The sequence below is a fragment of the Temnothorax americanus genome, unplaced genomic scaffold (genome assembly GCF_048541705.1).
Source record: "Temnothorax americanus isolate GAGA-0224 unplaced genomic scaffold, ASM4854170v1 Scaffold2, whole genome shotgun sequence".
In the NCBI taxonomy this organism is placed as follows: domain Eukaryota; kingdom Metazoa; phylum Arthropoda; class Insecta; order Hymenoptera; family Formicidae; genus Temnothorax; species Temnothorax americanus.
In genome coordinates this window covers 4813161-4835384 of record NW_027509338.1, presented here as the reverse complement: position 1 = coordinate 4835384, position 22224 = coordinate 4813161, and the positions used below count along the sequence as shown (strand labels likewise).

General features: G+C 33.0%; 3 protein-coding genes across 13 annotated transcripts in view; 2 read left to right on the top strand and 1 right to left on the bottom strand.

The window, feature by feature from the left end:
* The first annotated feature begins 1823 nt into the window (after nt 1-1823).
* On the top strand, nt 1824-6491 carry LOC143897005 (uncharacterized). The gene is made up of 2 exons (XM_077405275.1): nt 1824-3278; nt 4129-6491. Exons 1-2 carry the CDS (start codon nt 2179-2181, stop codon nt 4823-4825), a joined length of 1797 nt encoding a protein of 598 aa, XP_077261401.1. The 5' UTR covers nt 1824-2178; the 3' UTR covers nt 4826-6491.
* A 2252-nt stretch (nt 6492-8743) lies between these two features.
* Nucleotides 8744-17744, top strand: LOC143897188 (prostaglandin E2 receptor EP3 subtype). Of its 8 annotated transcripts, none has more exons than XM_077405617.1 (7): nt 8744-9220; nt 10073-10357; nt 11724-11963; nt 13953-14130; nt 14338-14582; nt 16324-16552; nt 16830-17744. In XM_077405617.1, exons 2-7 carry the CDS (start codon nt 10160-10162, stop codon nt 16940-16942), a joined length of 1203 nt encoding a protein of 400 aa, XP_077261743.1. In that variant the 5' UTR covers nt 8744-9220; nt 10073-10159; the 3' UTR covers nt 16943-17744. The 8 variants fall into 8 exon arrangements, with proteins under 8 accessions (XP_077261743.1, XP_077261741.1, XP_077261740.1 ...); XM_077405615.1 differs by having other exon boundaries at nt 10051-10357; XM_077405614.1 differs by having other exon boundaries at nt 9973-10357.
* Nucleotides 17613-22224, bottom strand: part of LOC143897179 (rho guanine nucleotide exchange factor 17) — a 116798-nt gene continuing 112186 nt past the window's right edge. For all 4 annotated transcript variants that reach the window (XR_013256867.1, XM_077405579.1, XM_077405576.1 and 1 more), the window contains one exon: nt 17613-21624. The gene's annotated coding sequence lies outside the window, so the exon portion shown is untranslated. The remainder of the gene's footprint in view (nt 21625-22224) is intronic.

Sequence of the window (22224 nt, the reverse complement as noted above, 5' to 3'; positions counted from 1 at the left end):
TTATAATTCTGGGAATCGACGGAATTTCACAATCGCTTTTAAATAATCGTCTTAACGTGACTCGACACAAAAATCGTGCTACGTATAGCCACAATAAATACGAACAATACGAAGCAGGGGTTCTACATTTAGCATGCTTATAGAAATCTTTAATCTTTAATCTTTTAAAATTTTAATATTTATCAAAAACAAAACAATGAGTTTGATTCGCCAGCAAAAGATTAAAAAATTAATGTTATAGGTAACTTTTTAATCGATCCAACTGGCAAAATTTATTAATATATTTTGCAACGTTTCAACCGTTGATTCTGGTGCTTATCAAGTAAAATGTTATAATGTGCACCGTTAATTGATTGTTGGTTGGAGAAAAATTGCGAGGACAAATATTTCTTTCATTTTTTCCAGTTTATACATTCAGTATTTCGATTTATATTTACTTTGGCTAGAAACTAGAAAAGCCTTTACCGTCAATTTTAACTTTGAAATTTTCACAATAGTAACACATGTTATACCTCACATCTTGTCCCTTCCTTGTCACGGTAGCGAAAAAATTTTACCTGATAAATTCGTGCCGACTCATTTAGGCAGACTCATTTTTAAAATATATTACATGCTTTATAACTCTGTTAGTTTTGCAAAGTATTCCATCTTAAAAAACATATAGTATTGTAGTAAATCATTTTTAAGAAATTTTGAATATTAATAAACAAGTTTTGCGAGGAACCCCGTTTATACTCCGCATAAAATGCATAATAAGGAAAACTCACACTTTCAAAGAAATAATAATTTCATCCATTTAAACTATTCTTTCGCGGTAAAATTTGTGTCGTTTTTACAGTGGATATTTTAAAGAATATTTTAGTGTAAAATCAAGTTTATTTATTTATTTTTAATATATGTTTTAAACTTGTTTAAACCTTAAAGTTACCATTATGCCCCGGGTTCTCCTATATCTCATAAATCCTGGTTTTTTTTTCTATACACAGTAAACATACAGATAATTAATTTATCTATATAAGAAAATAATAACGTAGAAATGGTAGGTACGCGAGATAATATCGCAGTAAAAGATAAATATACCTTTTCATATTTAAATCTTTTGTTATCTTTTTTACAAATAATATTTTAATATATAAAATATTTTAATGCTTAAATATAGATAATTTGTTTATAATTATTTATTAGATCACAGCATCAAACATTATTACAATAAATTTAACAATATTAACAAATATTACAATTAAAACATAAAGAGCAAAAACAAAATTATTAATAATAATAGTTAAATTAAAAATATGCCTAAGATTCTGATGTATGCTGTTTGCGTGAAGAAACTGTCCTCTGTAGACAAACTAATGGGTCTTTAACAAAGTTATACAGCATAGAATATAATTCTAAAACTAACAATAAGTCTGCCTGGCGTTGGGTCGACTTTTTCTGAAAGAATTTCGGGTCAGGTAAAATATTTTCGCTTTTCTTTTGAGAGGAAAGGGGGGGAAGAAAGAAAAACACGATGTGAGGTATAACCGGATTGGCACACCGACAAATTACTATTGTAAAAATTTCAAAGGTAAAACTGACGGTCTTTGAAACTCTTTTAGTTTTTAGCCAAAGTAAATGTAAAATGCCGAATGCAGCTAGAAAAAAAATAATAGAAATATTGGTAACAATGCTGGCACCAACGACACAATTAGAAAAAAAGCGCCTAAGCATATCTTCTGTCTTTCAGATTTTACCTGAAAGCTATTGGCAATGTTTTGTATAAACCGTAGGTACATCAACGGCGAGCCTGAGGTTCAATGCGTACCTCTGAATGGACGCACCGAGGATTTTCTAGTCGCCTGTGACTAATTGTGGGATTACGTGGGAAAGTTTTCCCGTTTGATCACGTTGACCACATAGCCACTCATAGCCCCCGATGCATGGAGTTTTTCCAGTGAACCAGCCAACCAGATAATTTTATTTTAAATCAGCCAACTGACGACGTCAATTGAGTCCCACTCACATCCAGTGGACCAGAGAATCACGGCGCTCCGGCAGTTGCAGAACCGGTGTTGCAGAATCCCTACGATCTTAAGCACGTGCATCAGAGTGTTGCAGAGTGATAAGCGTGTGGGTTCTCTCAACAATATCACCGTAATCGTAGTGATCTTGACGTAGTGTTCGCCGCCGATTGAAATGGCTTCGCGCTATCAATTGCCGTGGAATTACAATCTACGAGACAGTGATATATGTCGCCCCTATTCCGAAATGAATTTCGATGAGTTTGTCGATATCTCAAATGTGTGCGGAAGAATAAACGATGAACAGTGGTACATCGAATACAATTACGCGGACACTTTAGATTCGAAGACCGACGAGGATGTGCAGGACAATTACTTTCTCGCCGCATCGTCGTCGCTCAATCTCTCCCTCGAGAGCGAAAAGTCGCCGGTGGAAGCAGAAAAGCAGAGCAGCGATGACGACAGGAATGACAACGATTATTCTAACAGCGATAATGCGAACGTCTGCCTGGTGGACTCGGTAGTAGACGATGGCGTAGACGATCGTGTCCGACCGAATGACAAAGACATTCGCGACGCGGACGACGAAAATGACGAAATGCTGCGCGACCACAGTAACGACGACGACGACGACGACGACGAATGCGATTACGCGGACACTTTAGATCCGAAGACCGACGAGGATGTACACGACAATAATTATTCTCTCGCCGCATCGTCGCTCGATCTCTCCCTCGAGAACGAAAAGTCATCGGTGGAAGCAGAAAAGCAGAGCAGCGATGACGACAGGAATGACAACGATTATTCTAACAGCGATAATGCGAACGTCTGCCTGGTGGACTCTGTAGTAGACGATGGCGTAGACGATCGTGTCCGATCGAATGACAAAGACATTCGCGACGCGGACGACGAAAATGACGAAATGCTGCGCGACCACAGTAACGACGACGACGACGACGACGAATGCGATTACACGGACAATTTAGATTCGAAGACCGACGTCGACACCGACGAGGATGTACACAACAATAATTATTCTCTCGCCGCATCGTCGCTCGATCTCTCCTTCGAGAACGAAAAGTCATCGGTGGAAGCAGAAAAGCAGAGCAGCGATGACGACGACGACGAATACAATTACGCGGACACTTTAGATCCGAAGACCGACGAGGATGTGCATGACAATTATTTTCTCGCCACATCGTCGTCGCTCAATCTCTCCCTCGAGAGCGAAAAGTCACCGGTGGAAGCAGAGAAGCACAGCAGCGATGACGACAGGTATGACAACAATTATTCTAACAGCAAATTAAAAAATAATGGGCTATGCTGAGAGCCGACGCAAAATTAGATATGCGGAAATTACATTTAAAGACTTTAGTCAATACATTAAAATTCAAAAATTTCGGTCCTAAATCAGGCCTTCTTCAGTGACTCATAAATATAATTTATAAAAAGTTAATATGCACGCATATAATGGTATCGCAATGGGTTATGTACAAAGTTATTATGCACGCATATACAATGGTAACGCAATGGGTTAACGCGAAACGCAAGCGCAGATATTAGAGTTCGCATTTTAAGAACGTCGGGTGCGCGTTCAGATCTAACTGGAGGTATATATATTACGGCGCGTATGTCCGACAAGCATCCGCGCAACAATCGACAGCGGGAACCATAGAAGGAGACGAAAGGCAGCAAACTGTAGCCCGACAGAACTACAGAATGCAGTAACTATTAGGACCATTGTAATAGATGGAAATTATGAATAACTTACTGCGTGCTACGCGAACCGCGTTCAAACGATGGAATTCATAGAGGTATTCCCTGTCTGGAAAGCGATGTGTGTGCGTTGGCATCTGAACCACAAAATGTGGGTTCAAAGCGCACGCCGTGATCTCAAGAATACGCGAACGTATAATAGTTAAGAAACAAACAAACACGTATCGCCGAACATACGACGGCCGCACCAAGAGAAATCAACGGATTTGCTTAAACATTAGAGCGATGTTTTATTTTATTTATTAGCGGGAGATATAATTCGCCCTGATCTTGCGTCGGCTCTCATAGCCCATTATTTCTTAATTTGTTTTTATTCAGAGCCTTATTATACATTTGTTTATTCTAACAGCGACAATGCGAATGCCTGCCCGGTGGATTCGGTAATAGACGATGACAACGTAGACAATCGTGATGTCCAACCGAATGACAAAGATGTTCAAGATGCGAACAACGAAATGCTGCGCGACCACAGTATCCACAGTGACGACGACGACGACGAAAATGTCAACGTCTGCCCAGTAGACTCGATAGTAGACGATGGTGACGTAAACAATCGTGTCCGACCGAGTGACAAAGACGTTTGCGACGCGGACGAAGAAATGCTGCATGACCACGGTGACGACGATGAAGCGCGTGTCGAGACTGCTGGCACGCATACCGTTGTGAACGATGACAAGTCGCAAATAGAGATAATGGCGAGCGACGACGAGGATTCGGACGTGGACGAGCTCGAGTACGAGACATCCTATGCAAATACGGAGACCCTGATGGCCAGCAACGTGGGAAATACCGATTACGACGAAATTATACGTCAAACACAGATCGAGAAGGAACTCATTGATGCTATGGATTGTACGGATAATAGCATCAATGAAGTTTTGGCTGAACCTCCTCAGCATGCACAGTTCAAATCGGACATTGATTTCGAGAGCGAGTGGGTTCATATAGAGCTGAACGAACAGGAATCCACAGCGGCGGCTGATGTTGCAGCAGACAAATCGCCTCTCGACGACGATTGGGTGATGCTGGATGGCTCATCCAATTAAGAGGAGGACGATTGTCACCAAGAATAATCCCATGGCTATATCGCTTACACCAGGTAATTTTATAAGGCAGCATTCGAGAAAAATGTCGATTTAAATGCCGTACATACATTGGACGACAGTTTAGATGGTGCTGAACAAGTGAACACGCCGCCGCGTTCATCACCCAAGCCGTATGCAGACGAGGATCGTGCGCACACACCCCTCTCGGAGGACAAGAGCCCGAGCGATGTCTTGTGCGCGTCAACACCGCAGCCCCCAGATGATAACTCTGTGTCCACTATGAACTCTGAGATTAACTCCGAAACAATTTGGCTTTTCTCTTTCAGCAACAATGCATGACAAGGAAAAGTCGACCCATTATCCTTGGCGTGTATCTATGGAACAATTTAGCGCCATGGAGAGAAAAATAATAAATAACTTTATGAATAGGCTTGTTCTTTTCAGCTGAACTTCTTGCATTGTTCATTTTTTTTCTCTTTCTCTCAAACAAAGAAAAGAAAAAGAAGAAAGATAAAAAAAAATGAAAAAGAAATTCTGCTTTATATAACTGTTAATTTTGCGAAGTTTTCAATCTTAAAACATTCTCCACACATTATATTTTTAGGAAATATAAAAAGATTTTTTTATTTTTTAGAAAGTACAAATCTCTCGATATAACTATCAAAATAGAGTACATTTATGTATCACATTATTACATAAAATTTGTTACGTCAAATTTTATTTGATAAAATGCCTAAATTTAAATTCATTAGAATAATTTTGCATGCATCTTACATGTAAAGCCCTTTGCACAATGCTAGGCAACAGGCAATAGGAACAGAAAATAGAAATCAGAAATCATGTATAAATGCAGAATAAACAGTGACACAGGCACAATAGACACAGAGTTTTCGTCACGTTGGAAATTCTGTGTCTATTGCCTGTTGCCTACCATTGTGTGTGCAAGGGGTTTAAGAAACACATAAAGAATTATATCTTCGGATTATATCGAGGGAGGAGCACAACTATCGTGCGCTCTCTTTCTTTCTCTTTGTTTCTCTCTCATTTCTAAAGTAACATGTCCAACGCATAAACTGCACGACTGCAGGCCCATTTCGATTTAGTTTCAGTTTCTAATGCCTTTGTGTATTAGAAACAATAGAAACTGCAAAATGCATTGTTGTCGGATGAATGATGACTTATATGGAAAACTCCGACATCTGGAAAACCATCAGTTTGTCTACAGCAAAGAGAATTTTTTACGCAAGCAGCATGCATTAGAATTCGGTTTTAACATAAAATTTTTTTTATTAAGCGGTCTGATAGATCATGGCATACTTTCTTTGTAAACTTTTTGAATTTTTGCAATATCTTCAAAATTAAAGAAAATATAGTACACGAAAATGTGCTGTGACGTCATACCTTATGCGAAATCTTTTGAAGTTGCCGTCATCAAAGAAACTTTACCAAGCAATAACTTTCTCAAATTTAAGTTTTTTTTAAATTTAAAAAGTACTAAAAATCGGCTTAGATTCTCTACATTAATTATGGATACCGCTTAATAAAAAAAAAATGTAAAAACCGAATTGCGGGCGAATTTAATTTAACATTATTATTAAAAATTTTTTGTTTGTTTCTTTTATTTAATTTTTTTGTTTATTCCTTACATTTGAATTGAAATATTTGTGCATATTATTAAATTTATTGTAATAACGATTGATGATGTCTAATAAATAACAATTTAATTTAATTCCCTTTCATAATTTATTTTAATTTAATATAATCTGCGAGACATGTGTGTAGGTTAAAAATAAAGAGTATTTAAAAAAATATCTTTTTTATAACAAATAAAAATTATGAATAAGTCTGTATAGTTATTTTCTACTTATTGTATAAATAATTCAATAGTTTAATGTTGATTGTTATATCAGTGATAGAAAATAAAAATAATTTTGCCAAATCATAAAGTTGTTGTGTGCATCACACTTTAAATGATTGTTATGCAAGAATGGCACCAATTGCAACTGCATTATTTAAATTAATTTCCTCGTTAGCTTTAGTATCGACCATTGTATGTTTATGGCTCACCATGTAAAGATAAACCTTGAGTTTAAGCAGCACATTCTGGCTCGCGAGAATACAGATGATTCGTTCGCGCTGTTGACGTCTCACGACAAATTGTTAGTAATCGTATAAGAAAATAATTGCTTTATAACAAGAAATAAAAGAATTACCGCAAGAATATTTTTAACAATGTTTATATTTCTTGTTTTATCATTTACGGTTTTATATATAAGATAGTGCTTTATTTTATAATTTTTTATTACTTTTTATAAAATCTAAAAATTTACTTACTGCATATTAAACGATTTTTATTAAAAGCCTTACATTAAGAATTTATCATTTCGCTTTATTTTGATTCGTAATTTGTTTTATTTTTTGTACAAGTCTTTTTCTGGATTATATTAAGATATTGTAATCTAAGACAATTAAGAAAGAAAATTAATTAAAGTATTCATCGCTGTATAAATAAAAGTACATTAAGATACATTATTAGTCTGCTTTATTGAAATATTACACTGGAGGATTAAAGCAGACACTAAAATCTTTGCGATAACATCAATAAACTGATCAACACTTCACAATGTAAATGATACCGTTTATACTGGTTTCCACCGCATGATATTTTCATGAGCTGTGAAATTTCGTGTAATATGCGTACTTAGTTTAATAATAACCACTCCATGAATAGCATAAAGATAACCTTACCACCTTTGTTTTAACAGTGTTTAATGATTATAGGATACCGATATATTCCTGGTAATCCCAAAAATTTAGCAACATTTATATAAAGTATTGTAATGATATAAGTAATAAGTAATAAGATATTTTAAAAAATGACAAATCTTACAAAATCAAATAAATTGATATAATTAGAATCAATTAAAATAAGTCATCAAATCAGACAGTAATATGTTTAAAATATCGAAAGAAAATAACAAGAAGAGGAGAAGAAGTGACTAAATTGAAATTACTTGAAAAAATTAAAAATTTATTATGACATCGTAGATGTGTGTGTAGATGCATAAATTTTACTAAAACAAACTTGATTGACTTTTTTCATCTTTTAGTATTTTAATTTTGTCGTGATCTTTATATAGCGGGACTCCATAATTATATGCAGTTGATCTGCAATAATGCTCATTTATATTTGTCAGATTATTTAACACGTATTTTGTTAAAAAATTCTTCTATCAACATTTATTGAAATTATCAAATTAATTCTTGACTGATCATGACAATCAAAACTAGATATATTTCTTTCTATCGTTATCACAGTTGGATTGCACCGAGATATTGACAGATCCGCGCAAAGTTTATTGCCATTCCTCGCTAGGAATGCATTTCATTGTGTTCTGCATCGTTTGTTTAGCGCATTATCGTTTCCGTGCTTGAAATTATTTATTGGCTGGTGCGTCGTCTTGTATACAAAAAAGTACGTGTAACATACATTATTCATAATTATCCGCATGCCAATGAATTGGAATTTGCTTGAATCGGTTTGCGAGACATCCACCGAAAGGCAAACTGTTTACTCACATAAATGATTTTAGTATATCATCTTCTTACTAGTTGCTATTAATAGAAGATATAAAATTAAAATTTTGACTCACAATCATTTTCGATAAACTAATATCGTGCATTCTAAAACTTATCAAAACTAAAATAGCATGCAAACAATTTCGTGAAAATAATTGTATAATAATTTAATTAAATTGTGTACTCTGATCTAACGTTTGCGTCGGTGACGCTTCTGATGAATTTTATTAATAAATATATGATGGATGACTTTTCTGGACGATTACTCTTGAAGACTCCGCGCAGGCGCCAATACGATTAAGTCGGTCTTCGGGAGTAAACAAAACTGGATCCTACCGCGTGGGTACAATCAGTCAAGCGGTGACTCCACTCATCGAAGGAATCTCTTGATATCATTTGAAATTCTCGTTCCTATCTATTTTCAATCGAAAGATTCGCAAGTTCGCGTCGTCGATCGTTGGCTCTCCAGGATTTCCTGCGACGAGAAGAGCGCGACGGGTGATCGGCGTTGCTTATCGATACGAAAATCGGATTAAAAGTCCGGATTAGTAGACAACGATTCAAGCGAAACCGTGCAAGATTATCGTCTTGAAGAATCTCAGATGAGACGGCGAATGATTGGAAGAGCTTCGAGGATTGAATTTACGGAGAGATGCGATTTTCTAAGCTTGCAATTTCCTCCGCGTTAAAATCTCTATTAGAAAAAATTCGAGGAATTATAGAATCTCAAAATATTTTGAGATTTTTATAATAACTGTATCGTAAAAATGACTGTTAAAATTGGCTGTGAATACAACTGTTCGGAATTTTCACGCTGTGCGTAAATATTACACTATAAAATTCCGTTATAAAATTAAACTATTAGAAATAATATTCTCAAACATTAAAAATTTTTGTAACCTTAATCTTTAGATTGCTTTAATAGCTTTGTGACTAATAAGTTTTAAAATCTTTCTACCATATTATAATCCTTCATTGTTAAGAAGTTTTAATTGCGATATCCACAATTCAGAGCCTTCTCAATTTTAATCTTTTCCCCAGAATTAATTATCTTTGCCATTGATTGTCATTAATTGCGTTTAAATTCTGGTTTTTATCTTCTGCAATTAGTATGTAATAACTATTATAAATTATTATACTTTTGCAGACATGTAGAATATCTTGTTGATCCTATTTTAATTATTCTTCTTGAAAACGTTGCTGCAAATACTGCAAAAAAAATATTGAACATGCAAGAATCATTATACAAGAATTTTTATACAAGTAGCAACAAAGAGTTATTGTATACCTTTTAGAACGCGAAGACAAAAGTGCAACGAACTGCGTAAACGTATATAATGTAATGCGCATTTTGTAGACAGAAGAAATTTCTATCCATCTTCTTTGGATTCATAGGGCCAATCTATATAAACTTAAACTTGAAAAAAAATATATATATATATTAGTGATTACAATACGATTGATGCTAATATTTTAAACTGAACAAAAATAATCACGCATGAAAAAAGTGAGAATTGAAATCGACATATTTTAAAAAGAGGTAACGGATAATTTACATCGGATTATAGTTGATGTGAATATCAGTTGTCTGCATTGGTAAAGTCAGGCCATTGTGACTGTATACTGGATACTATACTTCATTATAGTAATGCTTTACGTCACATTAAGATAAGTTCTTCGACGAAATTGAGGAAACAAAAAATAAGCGGAAAGTCCCGAAAACCACGTATCTTCCTAAAACCACATATCGCAATCATGTTGGCGGATAACTGGCAGAACGATACTTTATCAACTTTTGCGTTTAATAAGACAATGATGATGACTAACATAGGGACAAGTGTTGCGCGAAAGAGACATGTAACTTTTGTATCTCAGCTTATATTGACCCTCGTCTACATAACCGGTGTCATTGGTAACGTGTCTGCCCTGGTAATACTTTTCCATCGGGACAAGGTAATTCACAAGGAAATAAGATCATTTATCTCAGTTTCTATTAATTAATATAATTTTTACAGTAGATATGCTTATTATAATGTATTAATTAATGAGTTTTTGTAATATATTGTAAAAACTGTTACTATAATAAAAAAAAATATTAAAGAAATTATATACTACATAAATTATAATGCTATTTTTCTTAAAATAAACTTTTTTGTAGTTTATAATCGAAAGTATATCTAATAAGGGACTTACTTATTGTATTTCTATTATTAAAGTATTTTTTTTAAATATACACAAATTTAATATATTTTCTTTTTAGCTGGATTAGTTAAATTAAGATCTTAATATACATATATTAGGAATATCTTTAAAAATAATACCATTTAATTAAATGCAAATATTGATTACGCGAAACAAATAAAAATGCTTTTTTCTAATGTTTGATCACTGATGGTATATATTAAGTCCATTGATCGATCCAAACTTGATTCCACCGACAGAAAGTTAAACCTTTTCTATAATACTATTAGGACGTTTTACGATTTTTCTCTTTGTAGAACAATTTTCAATAAATATAAAATTATATTAAATATATTTTAATAAACAATTAAATAAAAATAAACCAAAGTAATTATTTTCTTCGCCAGTATCTAGTGATTAACAAGAAAAACAATTTATTTTGACCAAACTGACAATTTATTATAACGTTCACATATAAAGTGATCATTGTTTTTGGTCCTTATCAAGTACACTCTAAAAATAAATAGCGAAATCATAAATATAAAGGGACACAGATATCAAGCCATAAACAAAAAGGAAAGGATCGGTACCTATGTCATAATAGCTCGGAGCATCTTATTGGTTACAAGTTTTTTCCCGGAAATTTATATCTAAAAACTTTTTGGTGTTATATATCATTCTGACTAATTTTTAATTTATCTTTTAGATATAAATTTCCGGGAAAAATTCGTAACTAATAAGATGCTTCGAGCAGCTATGTTTAAGTTTATGACATAGGTATCGATCCTTTCCTTTTAGTTTATAGTTTGATATATGTATTCTTTTGTATTTATGATTTCGCTTTATTTTTAAAGTGAGAAGGACCAAAAACAACAGTCGAAACATCGTATATGTGAACGTGATAATAAATTGCTAGTTTGGTCAAAAATAATTTTTTTTGTTAAATACAAAAAAGTTCAATATTTTCTTAATAAATTATATAAATTATTTATTATAAATAATTTCATATAAAAAATATATTTTTCTATTACATAATAGCAAAAATATGTTTTTGTCAATTTAATGTTGTTTTAGCGAAAAGTGTGTTACCCTCCTCATAGTAAAAAGTAATAGAATGAATAAATTTGTTTCATTTCAGAGGAGAAATCGCAAGCACTTGTTGATGCTGCGTTGTCTGGCAACCAACGATCTCGTGGCGTTATTGGGGATGTTGGTACAGATGTATGTTACAATTTATGCGGACGGTGTGACATCCACAAGAATATTTTGTTCTCTCCGAGTAGTCTGGCGACTTTTTGGTCTCTTCAGCGGCTGCGTCGCCATCGTCATGGCGGCAGAGAGGTGGTTAGCTTTGACGAGACCCTTTGTTTACCAAAAGGTAAGCCTAAGTTTAAGATAATATAGTAATGGTGATGTGTACTTACAAATTGCAGATAATTTTTTATACAGAAAAGAATTGAATTAGTTAATTTCTTTACGCAAATTAAATAAAGAAAATAAAGAAATTGTGCGATCGTGTGTAATCTGTTAGAGAAACGGATTCTTTTTTATATTTATTGTGACCATAAGTTAACGCACTAAGCGTGTTACCAAAGTAAATCGCACGTTATAATTTACGACATAGTTTTGTTTAATCCAAACAAACTGACGCGTGTGAGAAAATTTATACACGTGTGCCACTCCAAAGCTAAGACAGACGCTTATAGAACGACCGTATTTTACCATAAAGATATGGAATAAAAGGAGGGAGTACGATTGATCGACGAAGTTAGAAATCTATTTTTGCTTGAAATACAACTGCGTGTTGATATAGGAGTACTAAGGCTACAAGGAAATGCCGTTTCGCCAAATTAATAAATTCGAATAATTTCACGATCATTAATTGAGGAAGTATTGATCGCGGAACGATGGAAGCTGACGTCAATTTACACAGCGTGATCATCTTATTCAGACGCAGTATCCAAGATTGCAAGTAATTGGAGATGATTACCGCTACAGTTATGTCGCCCTTCATCAAATATTATTTTTTCCAAGAAAAAACCCCACCTATAATTCGAAATATTCTCAGGGAAATGCTATTAAATTAAAGTAATAATTTGCAACGCGCGTTATTTATATCTATGTTTGTTCATAAAAACTCGAAAATAGTAGATTATAGATTAATAAATTTTTAAATTTATAAATACATAAAAAGATTATTCTTAAATATCTTAAAAGACTAATAAATAGGTCATGTTTTCGATTCCGAGATATCGCTCTACGCACGGATCATATGCAAAACTGATATAAAGTCGCATAAGAAGAATCGATAGATTTATCAGGCGCCAGCATGATTTCTGGTCAATCTTGGACGATTTAATTTGATACAAATACCGTTTTCATTGATTTTAAGAGACAATTGCCCTTGAGAGTTTCGTAAGATTTTACGCGGAACGATGTTCTTGAAATGCTTTGAACGACGTCGTTCGTAGTTCAAAACAAGGCGTCACGAACGTATATTTTTCGCATGTTGACCTACTTATAAATACTTAACAAAACTTTAGACATCAGTATATTTTCATCTTATTCTGGTTGTCATGTGTCATGAGACCGCATGTTGCAATACATGATAAAATTAAACAAATTATCATTTGGTGATAATTAGATTATTGGTTTTTTTTGATATCTCGGTTTTTTCTTGGTTCTTTGATAAAATTCCATCCTTTCCAAAAGGCCTCTGAAGAGCAAAGAATTGGCGAGCGCATAAATCCAGATCATGTAACATAGAAGATTTATGCGAGTATCGGGAGATAATAAATTCTAAAGTTTCCCTTAGGAATTTAATCTAATGATTTCAATTTAAAAAATTTACATGCGGTTGTTAAAGAAGATATCTGAGATATAAATCTGAAACATCAAATTTGATTTTTCCAGAAAAATATTATAATTCTATAATATATATTATGGTTTATAATTTATACCTGTATTATTTAAATACATATAAAAAATTCTTAATCTTAATAAGACTCAATATTAGCGATTTGAAAGCTTAAGGCTTAACGTACATTTAATAATAGCATTTCTTATTCATGAAAGATTGCATTTAATTTTCTTAAAAAATATTTCTTTATAAAGAAGAGATGAAATTATTTCTCCAGATTTACAAATAGAAACAAAAATGACTAAAAGTTTGTAAACAAATTTATAAATGAAGATTACTAGTTTTTGTATCTTTTTTTGTGTCTGTGGCAAAATAATTTACACCGAAGCCGGTTTTTCCCGGCTTCTTCAATTTGTATAACTATCGTAATCAAAAGTTCAGCAAGGAGTCGATACCCGCATCGTCGTATCTCGATATCTTAATGGATGACACGCATGTATCTTCCAGCAGGTGACGTATCCGGTAATTGTGCGTTGTATGTTGGCGCTTTGGTTGGTCGCATTGGCAATGACTAGTCTTCCAGTTATGGGCTTTGGATTATATTACAAAGGCGAACAATGCATGCGTTACCGAGAGGCTACCGAGCCGAGTGATATCGCTTATGCTTATGTATGGTTCGTTTTTGGTAAGCATAAATGAGAAGATAATAAAAAAAGAGAATTATTGAAAATTAACAAAATATAACATTATTTATTTTGTTAATTAGTTTCACTTCTTACATAATAATTACTATAAATATAAAATTATGTTTCCGGTTGGCGGTTAGCAAAAAAGATCCAATTGTAAAAGAATTATTTTTAGACTAATAAATTAAATTTTTTTTAAATTATAGGTACTCTTTTGTGTTTGTCCATTGTCTGGTGCAACTTAGCGGTTTCTAGGGCCTTGAGTAAACTGAGTCGTCGTACAATTGCCCTTAGGAGAATCTCCAGAGCTTCATCAAGAGCGAAACCTTTGCTGACCGTAGCCAGACCAGCAAATCAACCGGAAATGGTTGCTACGACTGAAGAAAGAGCATTCGCAAGGCTTATGGCTGTATTATCGATATCATTCGTTATCTGCTGGATGCCACAAATGGTAAGTCTATCGACTTAATTATAATTATGTATTATAGCTTAAATTTATGATAAAAACTAGGTAAAAAAACAATTAATAAATATAATTAATCTAAAATATAAATAATCAATGTAAAAAGTAAAATAATGATAAGACATATACAGTAAGATGATAAATTACAGAAAATAGATGGATTTTATCTTATCAAGTAAAAAAGCTAATGTAATAAAATAATATTAACTTTCTTTTATTTTTTAAAAGTATTTTCCTGTTTCTCTTATCATTCTTTTATATTTAGAAAAAGCATGAATATATATCATACACATTCATTGATGTGTCCTCCCATTTCATAAACGATTATATCTATATCATCAGACTCTAACAGATAAAAGTAATAAAATAGCAGTCGAAGCAAAAAAAGGAAACAGATCAATTCAATCGATCTTTTACGTTTTTTATGCATGCAGTAAGGATTGGTTGAAGGTTTCAGGTAATAGATGTAGGTTGATGTCTATCTTTAGACAGTATAAACAGTATCGAATCGTAAGAATGAAGATCGTTACGTAGTTCCCATGAAGGATGGTTATCATTTTTCCTCTCTTGTATAAATTAAGAGAGAAGTCCTTGGTTGAAATACAAGTTCCTTTTCACATACTAGTACATTACTCGTCGTAACTATAGCACGTAGCCTTGAGAAATTTTTGTCACGAGATTCTACTTTCGGCAGTTCCGATCCAGGAGTTCGATAGTGTAGCGTCCATGACATTTGCCTGCATGTGATTTGCCTGCAAAGTGTTGTTTTAGTCGAATGTTTTCTGTTATATTTACGACGTTTATGCTCGTCCATTTTAATCTTGATAGCATTGAGATGAAAGAAGAGAGGAAAGATTTTTATAACAAAATGATTCTCGACGCCTTCATATGTCATTCGATGACATAAAAAATGTTTTTATCGAAAAGATTTTTTTTTAAAAAAGATTTTATTTAAAGATAAAAAATGAAAAAATTACTAAATATAAATATATAAACTGTTGCTACAATTGTCTAATTATAAGTAATAATGATAATAAGAAGAAAGAGAAATAGCAGGAAATATAATAACAATACGATTACTAGTAATAAGTAGATAATGTGAGAGAGAGAGAGAGAGAGAGAGAAAGAGAAGAGTATATTAATATCAAATAAATATTCTGATAGAACGTAAATAGTTACATTGTATTTTTAAATAAATTGATTGACTTAGAGTGAGCATCTTCTTCTTGCAGGAAATAATAATCATTATTATTTATTACATCTAACCAGTACAAAAATATCGCGCGCTTCCGCTATAACTGAAGGTCGAGGGTAAATGATGGATATTTGAGAATAGTTTCACGTACAAGCCATCGAGACATCCGCGAGCCAATATTCTATTCGTCTCTGAAGTGATTTCATCCTGTTGACGGTTTTGCCAAGTGACGAGAAACTTTACGCGCAGAGAAAATTAATTCGCAAAATAAATAGATTCAATAAATATTTTTTTCAATAAATTAGGAACGTTATTGTTATATATATCTATATATATATATAATCGATTTAATTTATAAAAATTTTAGTAAAAAAAAAATATTTAATAATGGTTGCACACACAAAAATGCATCTCTCTATTCTTGAAGATTTTTCTTTGTAATATTTTATCTGCAATAATTAAATCAAATTTTTATTTGTTTAATTTAATATTCAACTCTAAATTTTGCTAAATTGTTTTTATTTTTTTCTCTAGATTTCTATTCCATTGGCTCAATTCGCGATGCAGTTACCTAAAACGGCGGTCACAGTACGGAAATGCATTCGCATCTTCCACGTCGTAGCCGATATTCTTTTATGCATTCACTTTACCCTGGATCCATATATTTACGTACTTTTGCGAGTGCCACGGCCAAGATTTCGATTGTTGAAGCCCCTCTGTAGGATCTGCTGGCCGGATCGAAGCCGCTCCAATTCTTTTACAGGTGAAACAATATACGAATGATTAAAAATTAAATGTAATGCCTTACGTATTTTTATTCATGCCGCAACAATTGTATTAACAAAGAAGATTTATATAGATTAAAATTACTTATATAAAGTAAATATTAATTATCAACTTTATAAGATCGTTGTAGTAAAAAATAAAATACAACGAATTAAATAAAGTTGGAAAAATAAGATTATATAGCTGTTGGAAGATAAAAGACAAAGTAAAAATAAAATTTATAGCATTGTCATAAAAACTATTTTGTGCAACAGGCACGACGGATCACCAATGTAGCACCGGGGATCCACCCACGCCGATCACTGAGGCCCCATCGACCCCTGTCAGCGAAGAGCACGATTCGCATCTGGTTACAGCATCTCTCTGAGATCGGCCTATGCGAATGATCTTCCTAAAGCGATTGAAAAATCACGATGTAATCCGCATGTAAGCATTTGAATCGCTTTGAAACTGGGGAGACATTCGACCAATTTTTGATTGACTCCGTTCATTTGCATGAGGCAAGTGAAAGTGATGTTGATATTTTGTACACGAAAAATTTAATCAAAATTTGATTTAAAAAAGAGAATTTTTATTTGTAAATAAGAAATATGATATATTCTTGAATATGTTTGTTTATATACGTATATATAAGCTTCTAGTCAGTAACGAGAGCGCGAGAATGAATGACGTAATCAAATTGAGCGCCGAAAACCAAAGTGTAACCATGGCTGATTAAGAAATATTTTTTTAATACTAAAAATTCAAAATATATAGAATACAAATATAAATCTCAAAATATTATGGAGGATTTTGAAAAAAAAATGCAGAAAAGTTTACGAGATATAAATACACGTTCTTACATCTAAATTTAGTTTAGAATATAAAATAAAAAAATAATTTTAAAGATTTATGTCAATCACATGTATTTAAAATATTGTCGAATCTTGGACGCAATGTACCATAAGAGAGAAAGTCTATTCTACATACCTCTTATATATTATATTCCGTATTATGTGTGCAATTGCAACTTAGAGCGTAGGAAAATATTGTCAGTATATTTGTAAACGACTTTATTTTAAACGAATATCGTTATTTGTACATAATATCATACATACATATGTTAATGTATTTTATGTATACCGCGCAACGTCGCGTAACACTTGCGCGTTTAACAACTTTCAAATAAACGTTAATCCGAAATTATCTAGATCACGACTCACCTTCCGTTCTCCATCCAGGACAAACATACACCCACGACTATTCTCGTGTACAAAAAGAATAGAATGCAAACATATGCTTCGCACTCTTTGTGCAGAATATCTAAAATATCGTCACGTCGCGCTATGCCCGAAATATTAAAATGATCGAAATGGCAAAGCGCAGCGCGAGATAAATCAAGGATCGAATGAAGTTATACAAGTAATACAAGTACAATTATGTCGGCAGGTAACTCGCTGTTAGTTACTGACAATGTTAAAAATAAGTTACTCACCGTCGAAAAGTCGAGTCGTTCGGAAGAAATATACATATCTCAAATGCAAGTTTAACTAAAATATGTATACATTTTGTCTATACAGAATGTAACAGAATGTTATTGTGACTGCATTTGCATTGATCCATATGTTATTTAATTACTTGTAATATATAAAAGATAAAGTATATAAATATTCGGATAGAGAGACATAATATATGTCAACATTTCTTCGCTAAAACATTAAAAATATGATTTGCAGTCAGATATTTAACTGTTGCTGCTAATAAAAAAAATTTTTTTGTTATATTTAATATTATTAATTTGTATATTATATAAAAGAATGACGTCTTTTAATATTATTTACTTTTGACTTGAAAATAGTTAATTTTAATTATAGTTAAAAACGCAATTACTATAACATTTCTTCTCACTTTTTGCGATGTTTGTTACACTCTGCATATTTTGAAGCTTGGAGCTTGATTTTTTGAAAATCGAAGTTACATTCGACTATTATACATCATTCACAAATGTACATATACATATATTTTGGTTTGTATTAATTTGACAAAAATTTATATAATTTGATAATTTTCTGACAAAAATATCGTTTTTATGCAACAAACAAGTGCATTCAAAATTCTAGTTTGAACATTACAACTGACATATGAACATTAAATAGAATTGGCAAATAACAGTATGAAAAAACCGTAAAATTGCAAATACGACATTCTTTTATCTAAAAAGATTTGTTTGTTTTAAATATAACGAAATAGTAATAAAGCATGAAAGCCAAAATTGTATAATGTGACAACAAATTGACTTCCGTTTTACAATATATGCAATAACCATTTTATCAATTAAATTTTTTATGGATAGTATTCTTCTCACCCGAATCAATTCATTTTTATATCGCAACAAATTAAATACTGATCAAATCCACAATGCCATGTAAGTCACTGCGTTCGCACGGAATCGGAATAATTGTTTGGCCATTGCACTAATCGCATTTTTATGACAACAAAGAATGTCAAAACACTAATGACTACATACACTTTGTTTAGTCTCGTATACAGTTATCTCGATTCATTATCAATTAATTATTGTCAGGTATGTTGTATGTTTATTACATGGTTAATTATTTAAATCACTTGCGGACTTGTGACAATCAATGTTGCACATTTCTATCAAAATAGCAGTGCATTCTCCGAACGCTTGTATAATTAATAATTCATAATGTTGTTATAAATGCACCTCAAACTCATTATCGAATCCATCTTGAATTAAATGTGCTTTTAAATTACTGCATTATTCAGTACGACATTGATTGCAAAGTCTTGTAGATGCGGAGAATATAAACGACCAAATCATTATAAAACAGTAATGTACGATCCTTTTAGAATTCTTCTTAAATTATTAACTTTATATAATACTTTTCTCATTATATATATAAATTATATAATAATTCTTAAACAATTCAAGAAAATAAATAGACAAGTAATTATATCCAGAGAAATTGTTGATCAAATTTAACATCCATCACAGTTAAGTTGTAAAATAGCAGATTTCTGATATTGGAATAATTTTTCTAAAAACAGCGCCTAAAATAAAAGAAAGATGTACAACTTGATGGCAACTTCGTGACAGAATAATTATTGGCACTTCTATTAGCTTGCAATTGTAAATTTGTTTTTACTGATTTGTAGTTTTAATTAGAAGATAATGAAGTCCACACACATACGCACGCATACATACACCTTCACGCGCGCGCGCACAGATAAAATATAAACAGTCACCTCTAATACGTAAGCTTTAAAATTCTTTATTTCTCGTCTCCTTCAAATAAATAAATCCGTCTATTTCTTGTTGTACACAAACTCGATAAACTTTTAAACAATTAACACGAACACATCGAGTTACATTATACCATGTACTGGAAATAATGAAGTACATCAGTACTTTCGCAGTCAATTGATGAACGGGGAAGCAAAATTCATTCTCTTTTTTTTCCCTTTTTCTTTTTTTGGCACTTCAGTATTTATAAGAAATATATATATCTCTCTATATCTGCTAATTGATGTAGGCCAGAGTTGGATACATGTACACACACACACACACACACACACACACACACACACACACACACACACACACACACACACACACACACACACACACACACACACACACACACACACACACACACACACACACACACACACACACACACACACACACACACACACACACACGCACACGCACACGCACACGCACACGCACACGCACACGCACACGCACACGCACACGCACACACACACACACACGCACACACACACACACACACACACGCACACGCACACGCACACGCACACGCACACGCACACGCACACGCACACGCACACGCACACGCACACGCACACGCACACACACACATTAAGCTCGATTTGACGTCCAGTCAAGTCCCGTTGATTTCTCAGCGTCGATAATTTTACCTGATCATAATCCGGTCTGAAATAGAAGATCTGTTACATTTATTGTTAGTTACACTTTCTACATTTTTCGACAATTTTCTCCTAACACTCTTTTTCTTAAAAGTTCAACTATATTTTTTTCCCCATTTTAAACGTATAAGATGTTAGAAAGTGCAGCTAAAAAAATACACGCACGGATCAAATCCAAACGAGACAAACATCTAAGAAATATCGTAAAGACTCTACTTAAAGAAAAACAGGTTTCATTTTTATAAATTTTGTAGACGTTCTTATAGACGTTCTTTGGACCTTTGTGTTGTTTTGGAATCTGTTAACTTAACGTGCGGGGCGTGTGGGTCACTTTCAAGACTATATCTTCGTGTATAGCGAATCGATATCAAAACATACATCGACATCGAGAATTACATCAAGGATCAGATCCTACCATTTCCAACAGAAAATTCGCGATCCCGCGATTCGTCCGGTATTAATAATTTACCAAAAGCATGTGCTCAATCCACAAGAAGTTAACAGTTTCAAATACATGTAAATATCGCAAATATAAGGCAACTCGAGATAAATATACACATTTTTTTTCAATCGTGATTATTTAATGCAAACGCATATTGTTATTTACAATGTAGAGAGAAAATAATACAAACGTTCAGATTTAAATATAATGATTGTTTTATTATATGTTAATCTCCAAATAATTTCGGATATGTAATCGAGAAAGCAAAATCTCACGGTCATCGAGCACTCGTCATTGGTAAACGATCTTGCATCAGACCGACATAACTCATCATGATCGGGAAATTACAAATCCACTTATAAATCGCGCAACGATGACTAAGACAGGTCCATGACCGTCTTCGATCGGTCGGACTCCCGCGCGAGCTGCAATCGATATTTCCTTACGTCTTGAGAGCAGTGCACTTTTTGCATTTTACTCTTGATCCACTCAGCTAATACCAACCAGAGAACCCGCCCGCGTTCCCTGAAAACCTGACGCGCCGATGTGTTCTGATCGGCCACGATCAGACGACGGCAACGTCTGCCTGCGTGCTGCGCGTACAACGATTCCCACGGCGTGTCATGCCGGCTTTCATTTACCGCGACCCTTGCCTGCAATGTAGATGGTCTTCATTACATTCCCCCCTTCAAGTATTCATTTACAGTGTTTATATACATAAATCCACATAGATTAGACATGCTCAACTAAGATCTGTCTAGAGAAAGTTTGACTAATCAAATCTATTATTGTATACATAATAATGTTTAAAATTACTAATTGTAAGTTTACTGTGTTATAATAAAATAATGTCGAGATATCTTCTTTTATACCTAGCTATTAATATCTTCTCTTCGTGCTATATGTATAATTTGATTGATAAATTATCAACTTTTAACCATGAATCTATAATCATTTAGATGTTATAATAATAGATTAGATATTAATAACAAAAGCAAATTCAATTAATTTAAATAAATAAAAAATTGTGATACAATTATATTAGGCGTTCAGTTTACTTTTTGCGACAAAATAAAATAATTTTTTGTTTCAATATTTAGTCGCATTAAGTAAAAACGTGTTTTCAACAATGACATGTATAGATTTCAATAAATAGAAGAATCTTATTGTACTAAAAAACAAAAATTTTTATATAAAAATATATAAGAAAGAAATAAAAAATATTTTATCTTTAATAAAATTGATATAATAAA

Coding starts and splice junctions, on each gene's coding strand:
- LOC143897005 (XM_077405275.1), top strand. CDS start 2,179: ATGGCTTCGCGCTATCAATTGCCGTGGAATTACAATCTACGAGACAGT. Junction 3,279..4,128: donor CACAGCAGCGATGACGACAG/GTATGACAACAA, acceptor TTATTCTAACAG/CGACAATGCGAATGCCTGCC.
- LOC143897188 (XM_077405617.1), top strand. CDS start 10,160: ATGTTGGCGGATAACTGGCAGAACGATACTTTATCAACTTTTGCGTTT. Junction 11,964..13,952: donor GACCCTTTGTTTACCAAAAG/GTAAGCCTAAGT, acceptor TGTATCTTCCAG/CAGGTGACGTATCCGGTAAT. Junction 14,583..16,323: donor TCTGCTGGATGCCACAAATG/GTAAGTCTATCG, acceptor TTTTTTCTCTAG/ATTTCTATTCCATTGGCTCA.